Below are 11,385 nucleotides of genomic sequence, written 5' to 3'. Positions count from 1 at the left end.
AATTGAAAAAAATATTCAAAACAAAATATATATAACAATTAAAATTTTGATGATCAAATTTGATATAATCAGTAAATAATATAATATTTCTAAATTTTTTACAACTTTTGTAAAATATTTTATGTTTAAAATAAAATAAAAATACTTTTTTAAAAATCAGTTAAAAATTATTTTTTATTAATTAATTTTTATAATAATAAATAAACACATTAAAGTTTGAATCAAACAAAAACATAAACATTATTGTGTACGTAGGGATAATTTTTTATTAAACTCATCAACCCATATAATTAACGTAGTTTCAATGATTTATTCTGACAAACAACTGCTTCCATGATTTTCAACGAGACCACCACCTAGAAATCAGATTTTATTTGCCAAGAAAACTCTCCTCGTTAACAAACAACATAAAGGGAATCTCTCTGCCATCACTGAATTCAGTGCTGTTGCTGTTTTTCAAATGCGAGTCTCGTCAGCCTCTTAAAATAATGCATACATTATGCAATATCCTCACCCCCTCCCACCTAGAAAATCCTTCTCTAAACATATATTTCGAGGAGGCATCTCTATAGTATGTATAGCTTGGCGTCTAGTCTACAATAATATTATTAGCTCCCTCTCTAAATATTATTTTTTATTAGTATGATTTTTCAAGCTAGCTTACAATAGTCTCGATTAATCTCATGAATCCTGAAAGTTAACAACTATATAAAGTCTTTAATAACCTTAAAATTTATAAAACTCGAGCCAATAATTTTTTTAAAAATAAATTTAAAACTTCTAAATTAAGCTATATATATTTTCAAGTGGGTGCCTCTCTAATTATGATCTGGTGAGTGGGTGCGGCATTGACCTTTGCACGCAGACAAAATATGGGTTTATATAATCAAACACAGCCTTGCGTCGACGATCAATTTATAGCTGAATTGATACACAAAAATAATAAATGGTGATATGGTCCCAAAATGCCTAGACAAGGGAGGGAGAGTAGGTGCTGTGTGCAGGCAGAGGCGATGCCGTTGGCCTCTGCTGTGAGTTTTTTTTTTTTTTTTTCAAAGTTTTTCTGTCTTCAAGAAAGGAAGTTTCTTTAAGCTTTTTCTAGAACTCGGTGGTCATAAAGCAAGAAACAAATCTATCCCATTGTTTTTTTTCTAACAGCTTGTATCTTTAAAGCTGTATTCATCCACCTAAAGCTGAACTATCACTTTCTACTTCCTGTCGGGAGTGATTGAAAAAAAATTAAGATTCAATTTTAGCTTAGATTCAGTAATTTAACAAATTTAGAAGGTTCTAAGAGTGTGGTGTATGATGTTTTTTAATGTTTTTTTTATTTGAAAATATATTAAATTAATATTTTATTTTTTAAAAATTTATTTTTGACATCAATACATTAAAATAATTTTAAAATATAATTTTTGATATTAAAATTAAAAATTTTTTCTATTTTAAATTTTTTTTTATGTTTTTATGTTATTTTGATGTACTGATATAAAATTAATTTATTTAAAAATAAAAAAACTTTAAAAATTAACTTATACCCAATAAAAATAGAGAGCAGTGGTTTGAAACTCATAAAATCATGATGGTGCCACTGCCATCTATTATGCTATGAGCAAAGCATCCACTATTCTCCATTTTCTCAATAGAGAAAAATTGCTTTAATTAAATACATGAGTATTTACCTATTAAATACAATGTAAATAGATGTTCGAAAAATCATTTTATTAAGTAGGAGAGGTAGCATAGATGCATAATTAAAGTAAATAGAAGTTTCTGTTGAAGAAAAAAAAAGTATTTCTGAAATAATAGTTTCAATATTAAAATTAAAAAAATTGATTTATCTACTTTTTTTATTTTTTTATGATTTGAATTTTATTTAGAATTCAAATCAATAATCTTACAAGAATGTGGGATTGAACTCTTGAAATTAAATTAAATTTTAAATTTTATAATTATAATTAAAAAGAATGTTTAGAAATATAATACCTGTTATTTTTTAAAATGTTTTTGTTAAAAATAAATCAAAATAATATATATACATACATTTAAATTATTTTTAATATTAATATGTTAAAATGATTAAAAAATATAAAAAGTTTTATTTATTTTTTTTTAAAAAAATTTAATTAAAAAAAAACAAAATTTCAAACGCTTTCAAAATAAAATAAAATATCCGTCGTTTGGCTCGGATCTGATTGGAAAGAAACAAGAAGAAAAGTTCATGTGGATGCCATGTCAGGGAGTAAAGAGTGTACAGTACAGCTCACCATCCCTAGCTTCCTATTGCCCTCGGCACACCCACCAACAAATCCAGCCTACCCCCCCCCCCACTCAAACTCCAATAAAAACACCCACCAAATCCTCCATTCTCTTCCTTCCCTCCTCCAAACTCCACCATCACCGCAATGCCGTAGCCCCCACCCTGCCACCACCACCACCACCACCACCCCGCCTCCTCCTAATGGGAACTTGCACTTCGAAACCTCCAAAACCCAACCCCTATGCCCCATCAGACACCGACCCTCCACCCCAGCTCCCATTCCAAACACCATCACAACATGACCTGCCTACCACCCAAGCTCAAACCCCCAAATCCCCAGTCACACCCTTCCCGACCTCCAAAGCTTCCCCCTTTTTCCCTTTCTACACTCCTAGCCCTTTCAAAAAGACACCTTTCAAATCAACCACTTCTACTCCTCTTCGCTTTTTTAAGAAATCCTTTGCTCCTCCCTCACCCGCGAAGCACATTAAAGCTGTGCTTCGCAGGCAAAACAACAAGAAGAAAAAAAGTGGGGCAGAACCGAATGCCGAAGAGGACGATGATAATGAAGAGGCAGTGGAGTTAGATAAAAGGTTTGGTTTTTCAAAAGAGTTTACTAGTAGATTGGAAGTTGGAGAGGAAGTGGGGAGAGGACATTTTGGCTATACTTGTTCTGCTAAGTTCAAGAAAGGTGAAAGAAAAGGTCAGCAAGTTGCTGTTAAAGTCATACCCAAATCAAAGGTTGGCACCTTAACTTAGGATTTTTGTGTTTCTATTCGTTTATCTGGTGGATCTTCTTGTTTGTTAAACTGTTTGTGCATGTGGGGTTTTTATTTTTTGAAATAGTAGTTTTTTAGTGTCGAAGTTGATTTGCAGGTGGTTTTAGATTTTGGGTTCAATTTTTAAGTTATTTTGCTAGTTTTGAAGTTCCAATCTCGAATCTTTGGCTACTTTTGTTTTTCTGTGGTTTTCTGTTGTCTTTTCTATTTTCTTTTCGGTTTAAGTTAAAAATGAAAGATAAAATAACCTGAATTTGGACGGATTAAAGAATCATAATGACGAAGATATTGCTTGGGATCTTCTGTAGGGGGGGGATTTTGAATGTAATATTAAATGGACGCAATTTGTATGATTGAAATTTTGAGTGTGATAGGCATAACGATTGATCAATTTGTTAATTCGTTGGTTTGGTCAATGGTACTGTGTTCGGCACTTCTTATTGTTGGTATTCTAGGTTCGTAAAGTAACTATTTGGGCCCATAAGTGCAATTATGCTTCAGCAATCTTTTTGTGGGTGGATGTCAGCTAAGCGCGTGAGATGATGTTAAAACTCCCAAGACAAATTTTTTTGAAACAAATGTGAGTAACTAGGAGTGTGGTTAAGCACTTTTGGAGTGTCAATATCATCTCCCGAAAAGTGCCTGTAGACTAAAAAAGAAATGGAACAACAATTGAATTTTCATCAATATGTTCAGATTATGCTTTTTTGAAATCTTATCTTATATTTTTTACTATAGCTGCTATAATTTAGTAAAAGCAGTGAAATATCAAATTATGCAAATTGCTCAAATATTATGAGGGTATCTAATTGCTGAGAAGGATCACTGTCTCAATTGGGGTCTTCATTTTTTTTTTCCTCAAAATAACATCTTGCTTGTTTTGGAGTTAGAATCCTTTATTTGTGTTTTTTTTTCATTTTTTTTTCAAAATAACATCTTGCTTGTTTCGGAGTTCGAATCCTTTATTTATGTGTTTTATTTGTTTTTAAGAAACTGGATAAGCAACTAAAATTTGGGAAAAATAAAATAAAATAGAGAGGGATAACAGCAGATGGTACTGCTCAGAATCTTTATAGAGGGGAAATATTGGATGTAATTTTAGATGAATGTGCATATCGGAGTATAGTAAGCAAAAAAAGTTAGCCATTTGTTTATTTGTTGTTTCAGTCAATTTCAAGAGGCCCGAGTCTCTTCTTTTATGCATGGTTTGTTACTGTGTTGAGCACTTCTTAAACTTTCTTGACATGTTAAGTTACAATTTGATGAGATCCATTCGTTGACAGTTGCTACAAGTTTGAGAGCAGATAGTTCAATTGTTGTGACTGGACCTAAATGATGAGAAGTTTCATTATCTCAACCGGGGTCTTCACTTTGACCTACATTAAAATTGATGACCTACACAGGTGGTGAACTTCTGCTCACCACCTTCTTACTCTCATGAGCATACTGGAATGGGAAAAGATTGTAGTTGATCATTCTCCACTATTGATGCCAAACACATTGTTTGGATTGTAAAATCTCCATCAGACAACTAACTCATCAATTTACAGTATTTCCCTTCCAAAAAAGAGATACTAAATTGCCTATTGGGCTTATTTTGTGACTTCTCTATTTCTGTGCCCAATCCAATAAGTTTCCTGCAGTTTCACTATTTCCTCCAAACTTGAAATCATGAAACCTGTTTGGCTATTGTAAACATGACTTGGAAGACTGGTAGGAATTTATACATTACCCTGTCTGGCTTTTGTGGTGGTTAGTATCCCACCAATGGTTCAAAATGACTAAGCCTGTATTTATTAATATGTTCATTTAAACCTCTTAGAAATTAGTTGTAGTGTTTTAGAAAATAAAAATCATTTCAATATGGGAGTTTAAGGTTTCTGAATTGACATTGTGAGACCTTTCGACATTGCTCATTTATGTTTAATTATTACTGCATATCATCTCATGTTGATCACTTCAATGCTGTCAGATGACAACCGCTATTGCAGTTGAGGATGTAAGAAGGGAGGTCAGGATATTGAAGGACTTGACAGGACATAACAATTTAGTGCACTTCTATGATGCATTTGAAGATCTTGACAACGTCTATATAGTGATGGAGTAAGTGGAAAATACAAAGCAACTCAAACTTAAAATCATGTGTTGTTTTTCTTCTATAAACATATTGATAACTAATTGTGGGGCAGCATGCATCTTCTGGACAATTTTTCTGAGGACCATTAAGATTTTCTAGTTTGAGTCAAAACATTGTTTTGTAATCAAATGATGATATGCTTATTGGTATGTTTAGTTTATGACAAACATGGATATGTATAAGAACAAATCAATAAGAAAATTGCTTGCTGCATGCGTGAATTCTTTACGAGATCTTTGACCTCCTGAAAGTTGATTACTGGATATGGATATTTCAGGCTATGCGAAGGAGGGGAGCTCCTAGATAGGATACTTTCAAGGTGATTCTTTTAGCAGAGGATAAATCAAAATCTGAAGTGTGTATTTATGTTTTCCTATGTTCCTCATTGCAGCTTCTAACTAAATACTCTGATATCGTTTTAGGGGTGGGAAATACTCAGAAGATGATGCGAAGGCTGTTATGGTGCAGATACTAAATGTTGTTGCATTTTGTCATCTACAGGGTGTTGTGCATCGAGATCTCAAACCAGAGGTGGAACATAATTATTCCCTTTTCATCTCTTTTCTTTTTAGTGGGAGAATCATATGAACGCAGAAAATACGTTTACCCGGTCTTTGGAAATTCAGATGTGGATAGTCAAATTTTTTATGATTTTTTCTGGAATGTAAAGTGACCTGATGAGGTGATGTTTGAAAAGGGGGGAATGTGCTGGGTCGTCTCCTTTGCTTCATCTAGTTCCAAAGAAGAATGATGCATTACAGACAAATTGCACTGTTTTCTAAGCATGCAAATGCTGTTTCTTCATGCTTGCATTGTTAAACAAAGCATCACCTCACTCTCATGGGCTAAACATGTGGGCTATCTCCATGGGCTAGGTTTTGGGGTTCCCCACTTGTATCATACTTGTATAGTTAAACAAAGAAAAAGTAAACACAACTGGCGCATGTCATTTCCTATGTGAGATCATTTTGCTTGCCATCTCATATCTTTTCTAAGAATATATTGCATGATTGCTTCGTGTCCTTGTTATCTATTTTCCTCTTTCATAATCTAAGTTCATCCATTCACTTGGTCAGAACTTTCTATATACTTCTAAGGAGGAGAACGCTCAGCTGAAAGTTATAGACTTTGGCTTATCAGATTTTGCCAGACCAGGTTTTTTACTTGCCTGAATCTCATCCTACTTGACCTTGGGTGTTTGAGTGGGTGTTTAATGCCCTTGGTGTTTTGCAGATGAAAGACTTAATGACATTGTGGGAAGTGCATACTATGTGGCACCTGAAGTTCTACATAGATCCTATAGCACTGAGGCTGATGTATGGAGTATAGGCGTGATAGCTTTCATTCTTTTGTGTGGTAGTCGTCCATTTTGGGCCCGGACCGAGTCTGGAATTTTTCAGGCAGTCTTGAAAGCTGATCCCAGTTTCGATGAAGCACCTTGGCCTGCTTTATCTCTAGAATCAAAAGACTTTGTTAAACGCCTATTAAACAAGGATCCAAGGAAACGAATTACTGCTGCTCAGGCTTTGAGTTAGTGCTTCACTTACTCTCTTGTAGTTCAGTCTTTACCTCATCATTAGGAGCCACGCTTCATTATCTTTTGTTTGCAGGTCATCCTTGGATCCGGAATTATAATGATGTAAAAGTACCTCTTGATATTATGATATTCAGGCATATGAAGGCATACATGCGGTCATCATCTCTGCGTAAGGCTGCTTTAAGGGTGTGTATTCATTTATGGTGGCAAAATAACCAAAGAAAGCCTATAACTTATACCCATTGGTAGTACACGTCTCATAGTCTTTAAGCCATATTGTGTTTGTGATTCGTGTCTTTAGCTTGCAAATAATGTAAGATCCACCTTTTCTCTATGTCTTCTCTTTAATATTGACTCAACATTCAATCTTATTGAGGCTTTTGCTCAAATGAAATTCCAGTAAAACCACAGCAGATTATCTTGATTTCAAGTTCTCTTGCATTCAAAAGCAGTAAGCTTTGTCACTTGCCTTCTAATTAACCTAGAACCCTTTTTTTTTGGCATCGTCTTGCAGGCATTGTCTAAGACATTGACAGTGGATGAACTATTTTATCTGAAGGAGCAGTTTGCTTTGCTAGAGCCAAAAAAAAGTGGCAGCATAACTTTGGAAAACCTTAGGATGGTTGGTGTTCTCTTCTCTTTTATATCTGAGATGGCATGACCGCATGACTTTATAGTGAAAAGCTTTGTGCCACTCATTTTATATTCTGCAGGCCTTGATGAAAAATGCAACAAATGCAATGAAGGATTCTCGCATTCCTGATTTTCTTGCCTCGGTATATGCCAGCATTTAGTTGTTGCTTGACTTTAGATGATCATGTGCTTTTAGTTCGATGTACCCGGGCCTTAATTTTCATTTCATGACAGCTACATGCACTTCAATACAGAAGGATGGATTTTGAAGAATTCTGTGCAGCTGCTTTGAACGTTCATCAGCTGGAGACACTTGATCAATGGAAACATCTAGCCCGTTCTGCATATGAGCTTTTTGAGAAGGATGGAAACAGAGCAATTGTAATTGAGGAGCTTGCTTCAGTAAGTTGGAATTCTAACATGTTTGAGAAGGCCCGATGATTCATGATATATTTATTGCTACTGCTTGGTTCAAGCACCAAACTAAAACCTCAACAAACTTGATATCTCATGAGCTAATATACTGACATCTTAAACTTCAGCTTTTAAAATTTTAAAAATGTGATCAGTAAATGGGTAGTGATGGTCAAATGCAGATAACCTATCTAGTGACTGGCCTTTGAAGTATTAATATGAATGATGGCTGTTCTTGTGTAAGTAGTCTCTAGTACTTGAATAGGAACAAGAAGAAATTAAAGGGTTAAGTAGGCCTTGTACCCCCTTCCCCTCCTCTATTAGTCGCATTTAGTTTGCTTAAATGCCATCTTTTTCATGTTTCTTTGTAGCTCATGTCACAGTGTGTGCATTGCATAGTATACCAGCATTTTAGTAGGATTCAAAATTAGATTTTTTAACTGCAAGGTTATTGGCGGTAGTAAATTTACCCTGCGGACCCTGGGAAGGGACAAGGTTATCTGTGTTTTCACTAACAGTATGACAAACACTTGCACTTTTGCAGTAATTTTGGGATGCAACTAGACATTTCACCGTGCTAAGTTTTCACAAATTGTTTTTTCAGGAACTTGGGCTTGGCCCCTCCATCCCAGTTCATGCTGTTCTCAATGACTGGATAAGACATACTGATGGGAAGCTAAGCTTCCACGGGTTTGTCAAGTTGTTGCATGGCACATCCAGCCGAACCATTGCTAAGACACAGTAAAGAGCTAAAAGAACAAAGAAAAAAGGTGTGATGTAAAATCTAAAAGCTCACATTAATAGCTGATGATCTGGAGCTTCGTTGAGCATACCTATTAGAGCACCGATCCCCGCATGTTACCAGCCTTAACCCTCATGTCATCTCTGAGGCGTCTGAGCCATTCAGAATGTGGGTGACCATGAAGATCACTGCCATATTTGTGTAAAGATATATTTCAGGTTTTTTCCAAACAGGCAAGGAAATTTTCTTGTTCCCACTATGGATGCTTCACACATCTCAAATGTTGTTAATTAATACATGGTTGTTTTGTTTAGCTTTCAACATCGCTTCATTCATATCCTTTAATTATGAGTCCAAACTAGTTCATAAGCACAAGCACAGAAATTGAAATTTGGAGTGATTCAACAAGGGAGATGCTGATTCTCTCAACACCAAATCAGCAGGCCACTATAGAAGAAGTTTCTTGCACTTGAATATTTAGTTATTAGATGCCTAGTACACACCTCGGCTTCTTCTAAAGTCCATTCCTCCATAACATCCACCAGGGAAATAAAGATCGGAATGTTTCAATGACTGCTTGTTCAATGATGCCGTTAATCCTAAGCTTTTCGCTATGTTCCTCACTCTGAATAAAACGAGTTAAGAGTCCTGAATCTCAGAAGTTTTCTCGGTAGAGCAATAAAGATTCTAATTGACCTTTTTCTCGACCTGGAGTTCCAAGTCTCGTTACCGTTGTAGTCCTCCACCGCCCACATGTTAAGCCTATCATAGGGGGACCGTATATCACATATAACCAGGAATCTTACGAGGTCAATGAAATAGTTCCAGAGTTACGAAGCTCGGAGGGTAGGGGAATTTGTCGATGTTGCTCCTTTACGATACTGAAGGTACAAATTTGTGCACTAATCTGTTCAGGAAAAAAATCGGGGTATGCCATAAACCAATACATAACTCCATTCAAAGTGACCAAGGACTCATCATCACAATATGAATTTGGAAGAAGTCCCATTCTTCTCCACGAATGTTGCCTAAATTTTGTATTGGTTAGTCTCTACACGATCTGCAAATCGAAAAACCTGCATAGTACATGTCATTTCTTCATCTTTTGGGAGAGCAACAAAATCCTCTCCAGATTGGATTGCATATATAAAAAGTATCGGGACTGAATTTTTCATAGAAACAGAGCAATCCATTGAAAGAATTACTCAGCAGGGATAACTATGGTCGTACTAAATACTGACGTCGATTTTTATAGAAGGTTTTGAGGACAAGCAGGGATAGTTTTGCTTTTCATGAACTCTACCAAACAACTATAGCGATCTACTGTAAAATTCTTTTCCCCACATTGCAAGAATAGCCATACGATACCATGTTCTCTCTCTCTCCTAGTTTTCTCAAACAATCCTCTTCATAGAATTTGAAAATTGCTGCTGGGTCGTCAAGGTTTGCATGGATCCATCCAAGGTTTGCCGGGTTGTCAAGGTTTACCGGGTCGTCAAGGTATTTCACACATGTTGTATTATAGATATCTAACAGCTATCTTCTGAAAACATACATTGAGGCTGCTTGTATTCATCCGCCTGAAAGGCATCTTAGTGGTCTGATCATAAATTACATGACCTTTTCTTCAGCCATTGGTTATGATATTTTGCTGGTATCTCATAGTTTGAACAATGGTTTACCAGATCAAAGGAGATGCAGATGCGGAAGCTGACATTCTCCCTGTGGCGCCTTACTGACGCGCTAGCATTCTCTTGAGCATTTCTTCTCATTCCATTGGGCCATCTAGTTCAATGGCTCAAAGTGGCTTCCTCAAGATTTATATCTAATTCTTCTTTGGACGCAATGCCACGATTGACGCCAATAATTACAGTTATGAGAATTGCACCCTAACTTCCCTCCATTAATGCTGTTAACTAGGCAATGGAAAGGAATCACTAGGATTTGGTGGATTCATGTAATTTCCCAGTGGTTGCAATGTTAGCTTTATAGTTCCACATCAGAGATCCTGTTCTGATTAAACGGTCCTTGGTGTGAAGAATAAATTTAGAATCGAACTTGACCAGTCAAGAGAGCTAAACAACTGCTACGCTACCGGAACCATTCATATAATTCGATTTCAGTTAAACAGTCTCGCAGAAATTGAATCCCATTGCAAACAAGTCATCTTCCACTGCTGCAGACTCGCAGCAGCCCCGTGACCTCTACTGGCCAGGACAAAACAAAAAAACTATCGTCATGAAAAATAGTAAGCACCTCAATGTATATATTGGCGATGGAATACCTTACCTGAAGGCTTTGGTAAGAGATATAGCAAGGCAACATCAGCTCATTAATTTGAAAAACGAGATTCCCCTAGATGACATCGAGGATACACACACACACACACACACACACACACCCTCGATGTGTATATATATATATATATATATATATATATATATATATATATTGCAAGGCAAACACCTAGGATCAATATCTAGGACTGATGCATGATTTCAGCAATGCATCAAAACAGCAAACACTATCAATGAAAAAGAAATCAATATATTAATGGGAAGGTAAGGCTGCCGTAAGATTCCAATAATAAATGAATAAAAGATATGCTTTTATAAGAATTTTATTTTAATAAACAATAAACACAACAAAGAATTCATTGATCAATGCCAAAGATAGATCGAAAGTGCTGCCTTTCTGGGTTAGAACTCATGCTCGTGCATGAGATTCTTCAGAAAAATGCTCATCATGCTAAACCTAAGTATCTAATTGCTTGTCAGAATCACGAGTTCTCATCAAAACTTCAAAGTCTGAATTTAAATGTCACTGAATCAAACACACTGTACAAGATCTCAAATAAATGACGCGAGAAAACACCACCAGTCA

The 11,385-nt window shown here is 35.6% G+C and overlaps 1 protein-coding gene across 1 annotated transcript; it reads left to right on the top strand.

Annotated features, from left to right (window-relative positions):
• Positions 1–2,253: 2,253 nt before the first annotated feature.
• LOC118050703 (CDPK-related kinase 5) lies at positions 2,254–8,823 on the top strand. Its single transcript, XM_035061128.2, has 11 exons — positions 2,254–3,001; positions 5,012–5,142; positions 5,454–5,495; positions 5,599–5,707; positions 6,253–6,331; positions 6,410–6,706; positions 6,787–6,899; positions 7,228–7,335; positions 7,427–7,489; positions 7,581–7,748; positions 8,365–8,823. The coding sequence occupies exons 1-11, from the start codon at positions 2,462–2,464 to the stop codon at positions 8,503–8,505; spliced, it is 1,791 nt and encodes a 596-aa protein (XP_034917019.1). The 5' UTR covers positions 2,254–2,461; the 3' UTR covers positions 8,506–8,823.
• Positions 8,824–11,385: the final 2,562 nt, after the last annotated feature.

The sequence above is a fragment of the Populus alba genome, chromosome 4 (assembly GCF_005239225.2).
Source record: "Populus alba chromosome 4, ASM523922v2, whole genome shotgun sequence".
NCBI classification, from domain to species: domain Eukaryota; kingdom Viridiplantae; phylum Streptophyta; class Magnoliopsida; order Malpighiales; family Salicaceae; genus Populus; species Populus alba.
The sequence above is the reverse complement of the archived record's forward strand: the minus strand, read 5'-3'. Positions and strand labels throughout refer to the sequence as shown.